General features: G+C 38.8%; 2 protein-coding genes across 3 annotated transcripts; both read right to left on the bottom strand.

Annotated features, from left to right (window-relative positions):
* Positions 1–308: 308 nt before the first annotated feature.
* LOC114135134 (prefoldin subunit 5-like) lies at positions 309–4534 on the bottom strand. Its single transcript, XM_028002115.1, has 6 exons — positions 4450–4534; positions 2469–2571; positions 2242–2270; positions 1696–1767; positions 1229–1334; positions 309–800 (listed from the first exon to the last, which is right to left on the bottom strand). Exons 1-6 carry the CDS (start codon positions 4510–4512, stop codon positions 751–753), a joined length of 423 nt encoding a protein of 140 aa, XP_027857916.1. The 5' UTR covers positions 4513–4534; the 3' UTR covers positions 309–750.
* A 398-nt stretch (positions 4535–4932) lies between these two features.
* On the bottom strand, positions 4933–19389 carry espl1 (extra spindle pole bodies like 1, separase). Of its 2 annotated transcripts, none has more exons than XM_028002066.1 (32): positions 19242–19389; positions 19001–19089; positions 18517–18819; positions 16811–17566; positions 16431–16532; positions 16030–16141; positions 15785–15912; positions 15493–15686; positions 15131–15373; positions 14831–14975; positions 14399–14558; positions 13898–14037; positions 13353–13487; positions 13106–13222; positions 12855–13026; positions 12150–12278; positions 11891–12047; positions 11652–11761; positions 10050–11182; positions 8878–9283; positions 8556–8687; positions 8211–8424; positions 7923–8110; positions 7692–7819; positions 7096–7218; positions 6772–6921; positions 6502–6669; positions 6287–6391; positions 6068–6183; positions 5889–5972; positions 5415–5579; positions 4933–5298 (listed from the first exon to the last, which is right to left on the bottom strand). In XM_028002066.1, the coding sequence occupies exons 2-32, from the start codon at positions 19079–19081 to the stop codon at positions 5097–5099; spliced, it is 6498 nt and encodes a 2165-aa protein (XP_027857867.1). In that variant the 5' UTR covers positions 19082–19089; positions 19242–19389; the 3' UTR covers positions 4933–5096. The 2 variants fall into 2 exon arrangements, with proteins under 2 accessions (XP_027857867.1, XP_027857868.1); XM_028002067.1 differs by having other exon boundaries at positions 6290–6391.
* Positions 19390–19525: the final 136 nt, after the last annotated feature.

Raw genomic sequence — 19525 nt, 5'->3', positions numbered from 1 at the left:
CCCCCTGTGGTCAAAATGGCATCCATCAACATTTTAGGCCAACGAAATTTAAAATATCCAATCTGGAAAGAATTAATCTGTTACACCGTTACTCTCATCTATGTTATCCAAGAGGGGATTTAATAATTGTGTCCAGGAGTTGGTTGAAGCAAATTAATTCTTAAAAGCATTTTATTTACTATTCAATGAAAAATACTAATAAAAAATAAATTATCTCAAATTAAAAAGAACAAAACAAAACCAGCATCACAAGCTAGGTCATTTTAGCAACAAAAAACAACAAACAAACAAAAAAAACATAGGTTAAGTGACGTTTGAAAGATTCCATTTAATATCCATATAAGACAGAAACTTTATCAACAATCCTGCATTTGTTTTAGTGTTACATAAATGAAAGAAATTTGTTTTTTTAGTAACATTTAACAATAAAATGTTTTTTTTCCTATAACAATGTATCACAGTATGTTCCTCTAACACTACAGCCAATATATTCCTGGGTTTTAACATACAGGTGAAACATTTTGAAGAAAACCCAACATACCGCACATCCAAGTAATTTCACCCAAAAAACAGACCACAAAAATAAACCTTTAAAATATTAAATTTTTAAACCAGCAACAGCATCTCAAACAACTCGAATGAAAACAATTAACTTAAGAAAACTAATAACAATTAAACTTCAGACAGCAGAGCTATGCCTCATGTGAGTGCTGACACAATAACACCTGGATACTCGTACAGCAGGTGAATTCATGACCTGTGGTTGGCAGCTCCCGTTGTCGGAATAGATGCTTTCACTCCTGCAATAAAGAAAAACAATTTAAGCAATACACAGAAATGAAACTTGAATGAAAGAGTTCAAAACAATGATTTAGGACAAATCTCAACTTACTTATGAAAAGATAATTATATTTAATGGCTGCTAATCGGTGTACAAATACATTTTCGGGTATTAGTGTATAAAAATATATTATCAGGATATGAGGTTTTAACCTGCAAAAACCCACAGACTGAGGGGATGATTGGACAAAATGGTGGAAAAGGTACAAATGTATAAATGAATGGCTGGATGTATAAACAGATGGTTAATGGAAAAAAGATGAATGAGTAGAAAATGGACAAACCAATGGACATATGGAGGAAAAAATGGACTAGTTGATGGAAAAACACTGTCTTAAGTGAGATAATAAAAACAGGGAATTCTTTTTTAAGAGAAATCTCAGCTTACCTTTGATGATTAAACATTTCTCCTCAACAACTGACTCAACCTTTTCCACCTGCTTTGAGACGAGGTCTATCTGCCGCTTTAAGAAGGCCTTGGCTTCCTCCGTACTCTACACAGGCAAAAACATAACAAGCTTTACGTACTGAGAATACACCTTCACTTGGACTTAAACTTTATTTACAATTTCTTTTATTTTCACTGAATTGATTCTGTTCATTTGTGGATTTTTCACATTTTGCAGGTCATTCAGTTTTTTAATTCTGTCTCTTAATCTCACTTTATTATTAAACAGACACAACGGATCCCGACATACAAATATGATAAATCCAACAGAAAAAAAAACCCTACTAAACTACAGCACTGACTTACAAGATGTGATAAAAACACAATATCACATTTCTCATCAGACACAACCTGAAGTTATTAGTTCTAAATATAAGAACAAGTTTTCAAAAGCAAGCATGTATTACCTTCTCCACATGAAATCCGGCCCCGATGTTCACCATGACGTGGTCCGTGTTTAAAGCTCCAGGAACATACATCTACATCTGCAGTTCAGGTCAAACACGGATCTGAAATCACTGCTTTTAATTTATATCCCACCACAAAGAAATCACCTTGGGTCATATTTAGTTCAGTGGTAAGTTTGTCTCGCAAAGTCTGCAGGTGTTTAAATTAATGTGTGAACTCACTGATGATTTGTAAGCAAATGCATCATGCTGGTGTACTACAGCAACATCTCTAACGATCATACTGTGAAAAAGTTGACTATTTCTGCTTCATTTATTTTTTTCTAAATTGACCTTATTTTCTAAGACACGGAACTTTTGGGTTTTCATAATCTGTAAATCATAATTAGTAAAATATCCTCTTTATCATATTAAAATTCAAAGGTAGAGGCGGCCACTGATTTCACCATGTGATGTCAATAAACCAACACTAAAAGTAATGATGGCTGCTGGATGGACAGATTCAAACATTTATTTTGATGAAAACACCAAAGACTCAAAGGATACGTAGCTAGTGAGGGGCAGAAGGAATTCTCCTGTTTGTGAATGGATAGAAACAAAAGGATGACCACACACACACACAAACACACACACACAAACTTTCATACTCTGATAAACACTACAGACGTAAAATAATAATCCAAACATGCAAAGCGCGTAGTATTGAATAAATAAGGATCAAGATGGACTAGGACTAAAAAAGTGTTTTTAAGAAAACTGTTTAGTTCACACACCATTTCTGTTTCTGCTCACGATCTCTACGCTCTCTAGTGCGTGAGCGTACCGGGCCTGGGAGTCTTTCAGCTGTCTGACTGAACACACCAGGAACTCGGCTTCCTGAAAGAAACATGAACATGAATAAAAGAGGAGCAGGTGTCGATGCAAAACAAACAACAAACAAGAATGACTCCAAAACATTTAACATAAAAAGCACTTATGATGGTCGATTCATCTAGATATCTGAGCTAAGAATGATGTTTTACCCAAGCTGAGCTCATTCTCATTACCAGATGGAAAAATAGTGAAATTTAATACTTCTTTTGGTATTAATTAGCTACCAAATATAAGCCAATAATATATATTCCCCCCATTTTATATGTTCAATCAGTAAAGGAACAAGTTCGCAAATAGATGGAGTACAGTACGAGATCTGACACTGGATTATTATAGTATAAATAATCAGAAGTGCTAACAGTAATGAACTTGCATAGTGCTTTTCCAGTCATACTGCTTCATATTAGCACCACATTCACAAACATATTTATAAGTGCCTTGCCCAGGAGGAAGCTGGAATTGAACTTGCAACCTTCCAATTACAAGACCAAAAAAGTCTCCATATAAAATATGGTATGTACGGGAAAAGTTTCCAACACTGTACACATACCACATCTATATTTGATATGAAACTTGGGGCTTCTCAGACACCTCAAAAATAAATAAATAAATAAATAAAAATTAAGTTTTTGTTTATTCCCAACTGGAAAAATATGCAAAAAGCCAGATTCGAGCAACATCCCAGTATAAGTGGTGTGTATATATCAGCTTCTCCTCAACACCAAGCAGATCAATTACTGATTTTAGTAAAAATACTTTCTAAGTGGTTAATAATTTACCAAGAGGATTGACAGATTAATGGAAAACCATTAGTTGTGATACTTGTTGTTATGGAGCAGAAATAAGTGAAAGAGCTGGGTTGCAAATAATATCAAAATGAACTTTCATCAATAAGGCCATTCAATGTTGTGCGGCATTTTTAATTATTTGATATGTATGGACATAAAAGCTGATATAAGAACTTTAAAATAAAAGCGGTTTGTTTATAAAAGCTACTTAAACTCAACACAGCTACATGTTTTGGTAAATGTGTGTGGACATTGGACAAATTGGTATTTTTTAAAATTTCAATTCAAAAATACTTTCCAAAGGGAGATTAGATGTTATCACTCATATCATTCAAGTATCTTCAAAGAACCGTCGTGAATGGTGACGCTGCAGACAGGAAGGATCTGATTACACAATTACAATCAGTCGTTGACGAGCTCTGCTAACCCACTTCATTTGCTTTTGCCGCTACTCTTTAACTCTGACTGGCCTTACGGCTCAGAAGACTGGCAGAGAGACTCACTATAATCGATGGAAGAGATTTATTGAGCTTAGATTTTAATCAAAGGATTGGTTAAAATCTAAAGTGATAATTCAGACCTCAATAAAAATCGTAAATTGTTATCGTCAGTAAATTGGACCGATGAATCTGTCTCAGCACAGCAGCTTTCAAGATGGTTCTCTCTGTAAAAGGGAATTAGGTCAAAAGAGACCTGACAGCCTTTGAGTTTTCACAAATTGATATTTTTTAGACAAATTACAGCTTATGTTTTATATACCTAACATAATGAACAATATATTATTTCCAGTGTAATAACTTTTGAACTAACGCGAATCAAAGGTAGTCCTAGCCCTTTAATATATTCAGAAGCTACAAATACGATGCAAATTTCAACTTCAGAAAATACCAAAGCTAAAAATGTGAAAAACCAAGAGAAATCTCAAAACCATACTGCAATGTTGGTTTAAAGTCATTTTTTTCCACTGGCCTTTAGCATTCCCCTGATAGTTGGGCGATTACAGAAACATGAAGCTAATGGTAGCGTTACATGATTCATCCTGTTTTATTCCAGGCCAGTGTCCTCATACACTAAAAACAAATAGATTAAAAACCTGTTGAAGTTGATGAAAGCACTCCAAACCAGGCTGAGAGAAGCTTGGGAGATTTACCGCCATGATGCAAGAGCCGAGAGAAGAACTTTCATGTTTCGTACTAAAATAATTTGAAACACTGCCCCCATGTGGACGAAACCAGGATCTACACTACCACTTTCATGCACGCTCCAGTCATTCTTACCTACCGGTCCTTGCAGCCCTAAAAAGGGGATTAAACAGGAATATAAATAACTTATGACAAGCACTACATCAGATACTTCATTTCCAGTACTTATTATTGCATGTTTTACAAGCCAACAACTTTAATAGCCAAGATGTTTTACTCCTATTCATTCTTACCAAAAATTAAACATCAAACCAAGGGATGATTTAAAAAAAAAATACTTTCATCTCCATTCAAAATGATGAATACTATAGGTCTACAGTAAACCGCTGTATCTTTAAAAAAAATAAATAAATAAAAACACTTGCAAAACAGACTGGATGTGTCATCTCATTTATTCGAAATATGTAGCAATTTAAAAAAAAAAAAGAAAAAAAAAGATGGTTAGAAAAAACATTCAGAGTTCATAATAAAGCGTCATGGTGTTGCATAAACGAAATGTTTATTCTGTTTGTTGCTAAGCATTTTAAGGCTTCCAGTCCTACTGCAGGTGGATGGGTAGCCCATAGATGACGGGTGCTGCTCCTATGAGGTATTTAAGGTGTGTGGCCTGACGCGATGAATCTATGAACTCCAGGAGCGGTGCTCCGGATCCTGCAGAGAACCAGGACTCCAGCAGGACCTTGGTGAAGCGATCGATGTCCCGATCAGTTACATCCCACAAGTTGCCCAAAATAAAGGGGCTAGGAGAAAAATAACACATTTAAACAACAATTCAGGTCACAGACTCAATGCAGACACACAGTCGTCCCAAAAATGAAGTACTGGATGTGGATACAAGTAGAAAGATTCATCTCACCATCCTGATATGAGGTAGTTCAGAATGATGCCCTGTCCCTCCTGATTGCCTTTGACTGCCAGAGCGGCGCTGCTGCAGCCCAGAAGCAGCGAGGCAGCTCTCATCTGCTGCTTGAGGACCGCCTGGCAGTCCAGAAACCTGGCTCCTGCTCCATGTCCCACATAACTACGACACAAACGGGGAGATTCAGTTTAATTAAAAAAAACAAACAAAAAAAAAACAGAAACTGCTTTGTTTCCTCCAACTGATTCACAATAAGTTGCGCAACATTCATACAAATTTCAATAAATTTGATTTTTCTTTGTATCTACTTAGTTAAAGCCTGGGAACATGAGTAGCAGTTGTGTTTTCCATCTAAGATTTTAATTTATTTATTTTTTTGACAGTGCTACAGACTGGCTATACAGTGAAGTTGATGAAACATTTTTAAGTCTTACTGTAATGAATATTACCAAAATTTCATCTCAAACTCACATGTACAGGTCCTGGGAAGCAACAGCTTCTTGTAGTTGTCCTGAGTCAGGAGCGACACCACACACACCCTGCCAGCCTGGTTTACTTTCACACACACACACACACACAAAAGGGTCATCAATAATGGGACAGAATATAAACTGGTGACAGAAATGAGTCACATTTAATATTTGCCTCACGTGGAAAAAGATTCCTTGAACCGATCCTGAGCATTTTTCAAATTGCCATCAGGGTCCAAAACGTAAAACACCTTCTTCAGGTCCACACCCTGCCTCAGGACGGACTGAGGATCCGTCTGAGGAGGAAAACATATCCCGTTAAATTATCTCCACGGCACACAACTAATACGCTACGAGTTGGATCAGCACCACAGACGGTACTAATGATCTAAATCTCACCTCCTTCTGAAAGCTCAGCCCGATCAGAGAATGCAGAGAAGGCATCCGGCTGATGGAGTGAGACTTTAGGGCTGTCATGCTCTCCCACGGCAACCTCTGAACATACTGCATTAAAAACACGGGGTGGGAAGTGTTATACACTTTTTCACAAATGTAAAAATCAGTTACATTTTATTTCTGACCAGCACAGAGTCGGTCATGCAGGACAATCTGACCTTGTCCAGGATTAGAACCACGTGACCTTTGGCCTCCGTTCTCTCTGAGAGCTGAGACACTGCTGTGCGGAAAAGATGATCACAGGCCATGTCCCATTTCGGGGAAAGTCCTGATCCAAATCTTTTAAGATCTTCTTCAGAGAGAGAGTGAGAAGCTGAAAGCACAATCTAAGAGACAAAGAATGCGGTTTAACAGTCGATAAACAAGAAGACAGACCACAGCTTCGCTCTCCAAGAAAAGAAAAGAAAAGAAAAGAAAAAGCAGCATACCTTCAGCATCTTCTCACTCACAGCGACTCCTCTCTTAGATAAAGCCTTGCGAAGTTCTTTAGCCTGATCGGAGAGCTGTGGATCTTGTGCAAGTGGTAAAAAGAAGCTCTGCCAGCATCCGAGCATCTTCTCCATTTCTTTTAGCAGTTGCTGAAAAATGTCATTAATCGGTAAACATTTGGTAAAAACTCAAGTGAAAACCACGGAATATTAAATATTCTCTGTAGTTGAGTATTTTTGTAAATAATAGAGTATTGGTCACAAAAAAAAATCTTAGTTTTCATAAATCCATTTGACATCAGGAGACGCCACTAAAACCTTTACCTGAAGTCGACAGTCAAGAGCTCGGCGACCCTCCCACCACTTGGCTTTCTCAGCCACGCAGCTCACAACCTTTTGCTCTACCAGGATGCTGTCCATCTCCTGGACCAACCACCTGACGGTGAGCTTCACAACACAAAGATAGGGAACATTTTCATATATAGAAAACCAAAACTTCACGACAAATTAATCATTTTAGCAGACAGCAAAGAGTTATCTCAAAAACAATTTAATAAGTCATCTCTGTAAGAGTTTCTGTTCTGTGAAAAGATGCTTTGATTCATTGATGTTGACCTAATGAAACGTTTATCGCATTATCAAGGTGCATTCTGAAGAAAAGGTTTCACACTGGAGAGCGAGACTGAAACGGCAACAGGGAATCTTACAGGAAAGAGACATTTTATTTCATCTGGTATTTCTGCTGAGCTCAATTACGCTCAGTGAATGCAGCTTTACTAATCTGACGGCCGATATAATGGCTAAGACAACATACTTGAAAACTCTTGTGGCCAAACTTTAAATTCCGTTTTAGATCATGATTTCTGCACATTCTTTGATGAAAGTTGTTTAAACAGTAAAACATTTTTAATCAAGCTAACCTCTTGTCTGGAAGTGGAGATATGAAGAGTGATGGGGGAAGAGTCCTTCTCCAGACGTGTCAACATTAAGCTTTCCCCCATTTCCCCTGGTTTTACTCCCAGCACGGACATCAAACACACCGTTACTCCTGAACACGAAGAGAAAGAAAAATATAGGGATCATTTATCTGTGTTCAAGTTCAGAGAAGAATAGTTAAAGTTAAAAAGCTTTTGAGAATAAACAGTGTCTACCTGGTGGAAGCCGTTGGATTTGTTGGGTAAACTCTTGGCAGGGGTTCTTGGGGAAGAAACAGAGGTCTGCAGTGGGGAAGGAAAATATGCCGTCCATCTGACACAGCTTCTCTCCAGTCAAGCTGGGCTCGTTCAGACTCAGAGCCTCCATTTTTTCTGGTAAGTTGCTGGACGACTTTTTCAGTTTTCTAGATTTAAAAAAATGCAAAATTAATTTAGAAAATGAACTAGATTGATTTCAACTCAATAACTGATGCGCTTAAGAAATTTTAAAAAATACAAACTTACAGGCGAGAGCTGTTTAAGTAGCGGATTGTGCGATGGCGACTGGTGACTCCCAACGACTGGACGTGCAACATTGCTGTGCTTTTGGGGTCACTCTCCCCTGTGGTCAGGGCCAGAAGAGTGCAGAGGCTTGGGTAGATTGTTGGACAGGGGAAGTGATGAAGAGTCAGCAGTGCTGAGTGCAGCAGAGCCTGAACGTCCTCCACGGAAAGATTGTCTGAGGACCAAAACAAACAGGCGCAACAAAATTAAGAACTTCAATCTTTTCAATAGGAACATATTTCTATTAGATAAATTCTGCACAGGAATACATTATCAAAAAAAAAAAAGAAACTTAGAGTCACATACCTGGCGTGATGTCTGCGTGAGCGATGTTGGTTGATCGATCTTCTGCTGGACGGCCATTATTTCTCTTTTCAAGCAGCCCATCTTTCTCCAAATCACAGTACATATCCCTCCTCAACACCTCAAAGTCGATGTCTGAGGACAGAGGAAAAATTTGATAGCCATCACATCACAATTTTAAAACGCGGGGATTCTGATTAAGAAAACGCAATGAGCTCTATACTGAAACAAAACATCTCAAGTGTTTTAGAATCTAAACTGATATCAAAGATGGCAGTCGTTAGTCTCTTCTAATGTTTTTCTTTCAAGAACAACAAACACATACTAATGTCTTTAGCTGCAGCTGACCGATTCTCCTCAGCATCCGACGTCCTGAGCTGCTCGATGCTTATGTCTAGAACACCATCAGCTTCTTCCACGATAGTCCTCATGGTGTCCAGCTCATCCTGCAGTTCTTCAGTCTTGGACGGTTTTCTGCTTCTTCCTCTTCTGCTGGACGCAGGCCGACGAAGCAAAGCCTCGTCATCCTCGGAAGAGACCAGAAGAGGCTTTGCCACGCTCGTTTTTGCCCTGGTCGGCCTCCTGGTTGCAGCCTTCTCTGCAGGTGGATCTGTGGCCGTCTTAGGATTAGCAGCAGCTCTTCTAGACGTTCGATTTTTACGCACATCTGCAGACACTCTGAGGTCTGCTTGGGCAGCTACGTCGGAGTCACTCTCATCGCTAAACTCAACCTGTGACAAGATGAGGAGGCAGTTTGATGATAAAAGTTCATTTGCACAAATGGAAATCATTGCGAAGTTTGATTTACTTTAGTAAAACTTAGATTTATTACAGACTAAAGTGGAGGTGGACATTTATCATAATGTTCATCAATTATTGTGATACATTTCTTAATTTCGATTCATCACAATTTTTGTCACAATAAATTTCAATTAATGTTTAAAATTCATCAAAAATGTTTTTGCATTGTTGGAATTGTTATTTTTACTTTTTGTTCCCCCAATGTTTGCTCAACAAGAGTTTAAATAAATATTTTAAAAAACCCTGAAAAATATGATTAAATGCAGTTTTATGTAAATGGTGTCAAAAAAAAAAAACTGTTACAATTGGGTACGTTTGTCAAAACCAGCATTTGGGGTTTTTGCGGCTGTGATTGTCATTTCATGCAGTCACAGTTATACATTCACCTAAAAAAGAAGAGTAATGAATAGTTCTTATTGTCATCTCAATAATACCACAAAATATTGTGATAAAACTAATTCTATATCACCCATCCCATGTAAGGAATATCAGCTTTTATCAAATTATCACACAATATTCCAGTAAAACTTACAGAACCTTGTGGTTAAAATGCAACTATATGAAAAAGTTAAAGAGGTACTAAAGACTTTTCTCCACTGCAAGCAATTAAAAAATATATAGATATATATAAAATAATTTGCCTGAGAGGTGTCCAATCATCTTTATGTTCTGACAGTAAATCTGTTTTCTGCTCACCTTGTAGCGTGTTTTCTTGGTCCGTTTTGGAGCCGCGGGCACAGGAGGAACCTTGTTCTGAACTGGTGACACGTCTTCATACACATGAAACTGGAGTTTAGTCGTACTCCTCGACACTTTCTGTATCGAAGCGTGGCATTGCACATTCTGAACAGGAGTGAAAGTCAAAGTAGGAACTACTGTGTTGAAATCAAATACGCCAGAAGAGGACTTGGACTTTGCAACAACTGGCGTCATGGGAACCAGACCCTTTGCTTTGGTTGAGGGGCCGGTGAATTGAATTTTGGATTTGACCCCTTTGACTTTTTTTGGTTCCTGTTTTTTCTCAGCAGCATTCGGGCTTTGAATGGAGGCTTTGGTCTTCTTTAGTTTTGAAGGTGGGACTGATTTCTCCCCGGACTCAATGTCATTCGGCTCCTTTGGTGCGTTCCATGTCCAGGTCTTTGAAAACAGTTCCTCAGGCCTGCAGCCTTTTTTGGCAGCCAAACTCATCAGTAAAGCAATGGCTTTGGTTGCCATCAAATGCGCCCTTACAGGTCGCAGCGCAGGAGAGAATGTGGAATCCATAAATGCAAGGCCGGCATCTAGTATTTTCCACAAGCCAGAGACCTTGTTGGCCTTTGTTTGAAGTTCGGCCTGGGCCATGCTCAGGTACACACGGCCCACCACGTCCTGCATCAGGGACGGATTGGAGATGCCTCTTGCAGAGTTGCAGGGAGGGAAGAGCTCAGTCAGCTTCTCCTTGAGTCGCATGGTCACGTTTTTACAGCAGACTAAAGTTGCCCAGTGAAGCTTAGAAATAACACTGAGATCATTTGGATCAAGCTGAAGAGCAAGCTCCGCCTGCGTTGCCGCCCAGTGAGCCGAGGCTCGGCCTAAACACGGCTCTGAGCAGCAGGAACACTGACAATCAGGTTCATGGGTCAGAGAGGAGAGCCAGCGCAGAGGTGGAGCTTTAAGGGGCGGAGAGCTGGCCACATCCTTCATGACCACTTCTTTGGCACTCCACCTGATGCTCAAAATGTCTTTTAGCTCATTTTCCATGGATGGAAGAGGCGACTGAGGTCTTTGAGCAGGACGACCTTTTCTCGGTTTGATTTTGACATCCATCCTTTTAACCTGATCTGACAAATCTAAGGGAAAGAGAAAGGGAAGTAAGAGTGTTTCTATTAATTTATGATTAATAATCTTGTCACATTCTGCTTCTCAGAGGACCCATATTTACTTAGTCACCACATACACTGAGACAAATGGAAAAAGAAGTTAAAAAAAAAAGTCTTAAGCTAAGCATTATAAAACTGCAAAAAAGAGTAGCATCTTGCTAATTCTGCAAGAGCACTTAAGAGAAGAACCAGTCCTTTTAGTTTCACAACTTTCTAATCATTTGTGAAACTGAATTTTTGGTTTTCGTTATCCATGAGCTATGATCATCAAACTTGCAAGAAATAAAGGCTGACATGTTTCACCCTATATGTCAAATTTGTATGAGCTTCATATAAAAAACATGGAACTTTTTCTGTTTTTACAATATTCATAGTTTTTGATGTACCAGTAATAGAAAAGCAGCTCCTTTTGAACCGATGCATCAGTGCGTTCACATACCTGTGTCGTGCTCCAGGAGGGTTTTGACAAAATTCAGATCTGTTCGACTTTCTTCCGTTTCCCCCTGCATCAGCTCCAATTCTGCTTTAAGCACCAAGAACTCCACACATCTTCAAGAAATAAATACAAAGCAAACAAGATAAAAACTAACTGCATATTAGATTTACTGCTTTACTTGTGCCTAATCAACTAACATAAACAAATTATAATCAGAGCCCTGTGTGGCTCCCCCTGCATACCGGCCAAGTGCTTGCAGCTTGATGGCCAGTTTCAGGGCTTCTAAACACTGGAACCTGGCATCATTGATGGCACCAGAGCTGCTCCGTACGGCGACCAGCTTTGCAGTGGAGCTCAGCAGCTCTGACAGCAGCTGCCACTTCATGACCAGGTTTTCTCCTAGTTAAAGACAAGAGACGGTGATGAGATCTGGCTGTTCTTGACAAAAGCCAGAAACAGGAAGTGAGTCTTGTTATGGGGGAAAATGTCTTTCAATAATACCTTGGTGAACAAAGCGCACTTCTTCGTTATGTGTAGTGTTCCCATACAGGCCTTTTCCCACTAAAGTGATCAGCAAGCTGCAGAGAAGCTTAAGTCCCTCATATATGGCAGTATCAGGAGAAGTTATACCTGAGATAAACACAACATATAATTACTTGCCTTTAAAAAAACAAAATTAAAACATCTTAATACAGCCCCTTGCCAAAGTATTTACACCCATTTAACGTTTTTATAGGTCAGGTTACATCCATAAATGTCGGGGGATATTTTGTGGGGTTTATGCAGTAGATCAAACTAAAGTAGTGCAGAGTGGTGAGGAGAACATATATATATACAATAAGTGCAATGTGATTTTCTTCCATCAGCCTTTTCAAGTCAACTTGTAAGACCAGTGTTAGCTGCAAGCACAGCAGCTAGTCTTTGGGGTTGTGTCTCTACCAGCTCTGCACATTTACAGAGAACACGTTTTGCCCATTTGTCTTTGCAAAGTAGCTTTATAATTTATTTCAGCCAGAGTGGGTAGATGGCGTCTGATAACCAATATTCAAGTCCCTTCTCTTCACCCATGTGCTGCTTTTTGTTGATCTATAACATATAACTAAAACACACTGAAGCTTATAGTATTAGAACAAAAAAAGGTTCAAATGTTTTGAATACGTTTGCAGACATTTAGATGCAAAAGTACTGCATATGACCTCCACTCACCGAACTGAGAGATAAGGCTTCTTTGGGCTTGAGGCAGCTGACTGACGTCCAGATTCAAATAGGAGCTGCAGGTCTGCAGAGTACGCGCTCGAAGCAGGTACCAGTTCTTTGACTGTTTTTCATCGTTTACCTCTTCCAGCACTTGACATAGATAAGGGAGTCCAATGCTAATCTAAAATATAGGCAAAAAACATAGGATCAGCACAATAACCTGACTAATGAATCATGCTGGATGTGCAAAGATTGAATACCTGTCCTACGCTGTAGAAGTACTGAGCCTTTAACAAGACAACCAGAATAGAGAGAAATGGAGGACCATCATCTTTGGTGTTTGAAGAAAGCATTTTCTCTGCTTCCTCAATCGGGGCCTTGAGATAAATCATAAGTGGATTACAATAGTTATATGGCAGATTTAAGAAAAAACAAAACTACCTGTTCCATTTTCTGTTTATTGTTTAATAAACCAAAAACAAACAAACTAACAAAAAAACAATTCACCAGAGCTAGGTCAGGAGAGCCCAAGTCCAAAAGGATGCTGGCTGTTTGACAGAGAGCTGCAGCACAATAACCAGTATCAGCAAGTTCACGGGAAAATTTAATCACAAGGCGATACGCTTCCAGTGCCTTCAGGGGCTGTATCAGAAACAAAAACAAAAAAAATAATTTTTACCTTTTAATGCAATAAAACTATTCACAAATGCATGCCATAAAACATCTCGAGATCAAATGTAGTTTCTCTCTTTCTAGAATTGTTAAAATAATAAACACCCCCAACTAATTCAATTCAGTCAAGATTAACATTGTTTTTTTTTAAACCCATGATGCATAAAAAACAGGACGATGAAATATACACTTAAAAGCATGTTTGAGCTCTTCACAGTGAATATTTTAGTCCAATTTCATACTTGAACATGTAACTCAATTTAAATAGGCATTTCCAGTTTATTTTAATGATCTTCTATATAAACATGCATTAAATTTTACAGCTAGACAGAAAACGAGCAAAGGAGATGCAATAGTTGTGATCCATTTGTTGCCATTACCTTCCCAATGAGTCTGAAGAGAGCAGCAGCAGAAGATATCGAGCTGCAGGTCTGCTTAGCGTTTCTGACAGCAGGCACAGCTCGATTCTTAAAAAGGTCACTCCAGAACGCCAGAGCTTTTTCTAGTGGCTGACACAGCTCTTAAAAGTGAGAGAAAAAAAGACATTTATTCATATTGTACTTTATGACAAAAAAAATCCAATAAGCCTACAGCAACAACTCCAGAACTGAAACCAAAGTCAATTATAATTCTAAGAAGAGATTTGGGTGTGCTGTGGTGGCGCAGAGGATTGTGCGACCCACGTTTGGAGGCCTTGAGTCTCCGACGCAGCCGTTGCGGGTTAGATTCCCGGACCCGGCGATATTTGCTGCATGTCTTCCCCCTTTCCTGTCAGCCTACTTAAATATAAGGGGCACTAGAGCCCACAAAAGACCCCCCGGAGGGAAGAAGAAGAAAAAATTCTAAGAGAAAGATGATCAGATAAAAATCAGCCGCCTTACTTTTTTCTGCAGACAGGTTCAGATGAAGCCCTTCATACACCAGAGTTCTGTCCTGTGTCTTCTGCTTGTCTTCATAATCAAAGTCATTGTTGCCTACAGGATTGGTTGCATCCACTGTGTTTTCACGCAGCTCTTTACGTTTTTTATCATTTTCAATGGCCTGGTGAAAAAATAAAATAATTTACAACATTTTAGAAAGTGTTGACCCAAAGCTGATGTCTAAACTATTAGAAATGGGCCAATGTTAAAAAGTTGCTCTTTCAAAGCTTTAAAGGTGTTGTATAGAAGACAAAAATCAGTATGACAGAGCATAGACAACACTGCCAACCTTTCTAGTTGTGAAAAACAGTAATGGTGTTGAAACTAATTGACCGCCATCCATCACTCCTATTCTTGTAATACCAAAAAAAAAATATAACAAAGATCAATCACCTCCTGCAGGTTCTTCTCTAGAGTGCAAATATAAAGCCAGAGTAAGGCTTGTGCTTTGTCATCTTTCAGTCTGTCAGCATTTTCTGAAGTCTCTGTTTCTTCGTCAAGAAGCCGTAAAGCTTCGTTGGTGAAATCAACGGCCATGCTGTGTTGGCAGAAAAAATAAACAAGAACTAATGAAGATAGTTCTGTGGTATCAATTAGTTAAAGACAAAAACAAACAAAAAGAAAAACGACAATAAAAGAAAAAGACACTTGTGGATGACAGTTCATTATATTTTCCGTAATAAAAATGATTACCAGTCAGTTTGCTCACTGAAATCCTGGAAGCACACCACTTGGGCCATTTCACAGAGGTAGACGGCACGTAGATGTCGGTAAGCACTCTCCTCCTGGCAGATGTCCAGTAGATCACAGAGTGTGTTGTAACGTTCTTGAGCCGTGTCTCTGGTCGACTCCTTATAGGCACGCAGCTCTTCATCCAAAAGGCACAGCATGACTTTCTCCTCCAGAACGTCGGCACCAAATCCATCACGTAAAGTCCTGATTTTAACACAAACAAATGCAAGATCATTTTGTAAATTAATATTAAAGTTTACATACAAAAAGAAATATGTATATATATATATGTATAAAAAAATAAAAATAATATTTTTCTGTACACAAGTTTTATATCCTCATCATCGTTACAGGCGCCGTCACCCTTTGTTTTGACCCAAAGAGAGATGGGCTCAGCCATAAGAGTTGTCATTTGGTCCCCCAGGGCCTTCAGCCACACGATTATCCAGTCAAGCGCTCGCTGCAGTTTTCCAGCCCGCCGTGAAGTTTGCACAGCCAGCATGAAGGGTCGACTTAACTGGTTTGTTACAACAGAAATAAAAAAAAAAATTCAACTAAATACACAGTATATGTAACATGGGGTCTGGTAGAGAGGATCGTATTTGACAAACTTACTCTGTCAGCTGAAAGCGTGTTGGGCCATTTCCTGGTCAGATCCTTGCAGACGATTTCCACCAGCGCAAAAGCCTGCTCATACAGGCGCCGATTGAACAAGCAACAAGCCAAATTGCTCACAGCAACCACTATAAAGCAGATTATGCACAACAGCTATGATATTCAAATTACATTCAGATGGCTATAAAATGATGCAAGAGTTTCAGAGTCGACTTGACAATCCATAAAAGAAACAAACCGGTCACCTGATTTGCTCAAAAGGCTTTCATTTAACAACTTGTAAAGTTCAGTCATCAGCAGCCCAGTTGTTGCTTTGCAGTAGAGCACAATCCTGTCCAGGGTGTCACCGTCCTCCAGCTAAGTACAATAAATCAAACGTATTAAAAACTCAAAACCAAATGTGTGTGCATCCAAAGTTGATTCTGACAGAGTTTTTGTTCATTTTTTCAAAAGCACAGAAATGAAACAATAAAATCTGATTTGGTGTAAGCTTTTTGAACTTCAGAAAAGCTTACACAGGAAGATTTTAAAATTGCCAGCCAATTTTCAAAAACCTGAGAGATCGCAAAATATTAATGTTATTTGTGTTGAGATACATTTTTTTTTTTTTTTACGTTTTGCAAACAGTTTTAAATGCAAAGTTTACCTGTGATGTCTTCATGCTCTCATAGGCCAATGCAAAGCTGTGGTAAATGTTCAAACAAAGTGACTTTCGCATCTTTTCCCCCACCACTTTAAATTCTGAAACCTAGGAAAGCAAGAAAATTATAGTTTTTTGTTTCTTCTACAGTTTATTCGAACACAGATTTTTAAACCTAATACAGTGTCTCTCAATTCCAGTTTCCAGGGAGCATTGTCCTGCACGTTTTCCCTTCTAACAGGATGCTGCAGCACTTGATGATGCAGAGGAAGTTATGAAATCATTTGAACCAGGTGTTATGGAACAGAGACATCTAAAATATGCAGAGCAGTGGTCCCTGAGGACCAGAATTGAGAAACAATGACCCATCAGGAGGCAACACTAACCTTATCAAGCATTCTCAGTGTCCGCTCTTGGTACTCCTCCAGAAATGAAAACAAAGCCAGTAGCTCTGCACCACTCAGCTCTTTGCTGTGTCCATTTTCAACAGCCCATACCAACAGGTTGCAAACTTCAAGAACTGTGTGACCTTCTCTGAAGTCCAGCTCAGTTGAAACAGATCTTAAAATTCTTGCACAGTGTTTCAAAGCCTCGTGACATTCTTCATCAGCCTTCTTTGTTGAGTGAATCATTATTCCCCATTTGCAGAGAACCAGCGGTGTCGTTGGAAAGCCAACACGGTTCACAGTCATCCTCTCCATGTCAGTCAAGAAGCATCGGGCTAGATTGTGGTAGCCGACCTTACAGATAGCCTTCACTGACAGCAGTATAATTTCAGATAGCGCATAATAACGTGATATTGGTAAATGTTGAATTTTCTCCCCTTCCTCACAGGTTTCACTCTCAGCATTAGTTCTCTTAACCATTGTTTTTATTTCCTCCAGAAGATATGAAGCTTCCTCTATGGTCAGGACTTCAAAGCTACTCTCAAACGCAGTGATGGCATCCTGCATGTATTCGGAGGTTTTCAAGGAAGCAGGAGTCTCCGTTTCTGACTCCAGCAACAATAAGAAGCTATAAGTTAGAATCTGCCAGCGCAGTTTATCTCGAGGATTCAGTGCATTCTTTTCTTTAGCAGCAGAGAGGCCGTTCCAAAACACCGTGAAACAGCTCCGCAAGAGAACATTGCAATCCTCTCCAGTCTGCAAATAACACAAAACACATTAGAGCTGACAATGTCAGCAAGTATGGATTTTAAAATACAGCACATATTTCCAGTTAAAAATGTAGAATCTCCATCAGCAATAATATATTATTTTGAGCTTTTAATGATGACTGAGCTGTTGATTTTTTTTACGATATTCCAAGTTTGAGTACCGACATTTCAATGATTTTGACAAAAACTCAAAAGTTTAAATTTGTAGCATCCTTCTCAGGTTGAAAAATAAATGCATGTTCCCACTGTCTTTTCTCAGCATGTTGCACTTCTACCAAATGTTCTCTGTAGACATAAACAAGTTCCTGGCATAATTGTGGCTAGATGTTTGATCATTTTTCTTGTCAGATATTGTATATTTTTTGGCAAAGACCAAGCTTTTAAGAACAATCCACAAATTTTCAATATGATTGATAGAATAAATGGGTAGCACATAATTATTAACAACCACCTCAATTTGTGGTCATCAGACAGAACTAATCATTGAAAATATGTTTGGAGGAGCCAAGGCTTTCAAAATGTAACATTGTACAACTGTCAAGCATAGTGGAGGTAGGATAATGCTGAGGGTCGTCTTCACTGGCTGTGGTAAAGGTGTGTTGCACATAAAGAGAAATCATCAAGGAGAAGGACAACCTTTAAATTATCAAATGCAATCTCAAATCAACAAAACCTGTTAAACAAAACACAGCTTAATTATAAATTTCTGAAACAGGCACAATCTCAGGGCCTACAAGGTGGATTAGTACCAGGGAATCTAACTATTTAAATAATCTCTACTAATTATAAGCAGAATTTTCAGAAATGAAGCCAGAATTATGCCATAAACTTGTTGGGGACTGCAAAAACTGTTGTTCCTATGTAAAATTCATTATTAAAAACCCCAAATAAACAACATTTAAGTCAAAGATGACTGCCACTCTCGACGATACACACCTCTTGTACTTTTGAAATCCTGTAGCAAAGGATTCCAGCCAGTTGACCGCAAAGAGTGTATTCCCCTAAGGAGCATAGGTTCTTGACAACATGGAAAAGGATCATCTCCATGTATAACGGACTGTGGCGCGGCACAACCTTTACAGAAGTATCATAGGCATGAAGAATCAGCCCCACCAAAGTCACCAACTCCTTCGCGTGGACAGAGTGACAGGATGTAAGTCCAAGCTGATGGTTACAAGCTCTAATAATCCTGTCACATAGTACGCGAACATGAAGTCCAGGATTACTATTCGCATATTTCTAAAAAAAAGAAGATGAAAAAGAAACACGGTTACGTTTTAGTGTAAGAAAATATAAGTCAATTTAACACAGAATGGATGGATTTTTATAGGGTAAGTGATTAGTTAATGCTTAGGGAATGTAATTTACTGATTCACGTAAATCTGCAGGTAAAATCTAAGCATTTGGTTGTTATGCCAACCTCAAATTCCTGAGACAAAAGCCTCGTCTCTTCAACAGAGACGGTCCTCTTGATGTAGTCTTCCACTTTCAAACACTTCATGTCGACTCCTGTAAAAGACAAATCATTAAACGATTCCTCCTGCCCAAACCGTGTTTAATAAAGTGGCAAGCTACTATTTATGTCCCCGCGGTTGGTTCAATATGACGCTAGTATTTAGCTAAAGTCTTAAAGTTTTAAAACAGTAGCAGCATGAACTTACTTGATGTATTCACTATTGGCGAAAATATTGTCCTCACGGCCGAAAAATTAGATAGTTGTTCCTCATAACAAAAGTTTGAGAAGGAGCTTTTAATGAAAATTTCAGTTACGTGGGTGCTCCATTTCCCAACGGCAACCGCGGCGCACGGTTTTTGAATGATCTCAGCGAACCAATCACAAGCTGTCAGGAAAACGATTGGAATTATGGGTGTTTTATTTTTAAAGAAACATGCACAAGCCTTTTTAAGGACCGACCACAAAATCCCATATTAATTTATAGATATT

This window comes from Xiphophorus couchianus, chromosome 20, assembly GCF_001444195.1.
Source record: "Xiphophorus couchianus chromosome 20, X_couchianus-1.0, whole genome shotgun sequence".
In the NCBI taxonomy this organism is placed as follows: Eukaryota; Metazoa; Chordata; class Actinopteri; order Cyprinodontiformes; family Poeciliidae; genus Xiphophorus; species Xiphophorus couchianus.
The sequence above is the reverse complement of the archived record's forward strand: the minus strand, read 5'-3'. Positions and strand labels throughout refer to the sequence as shown.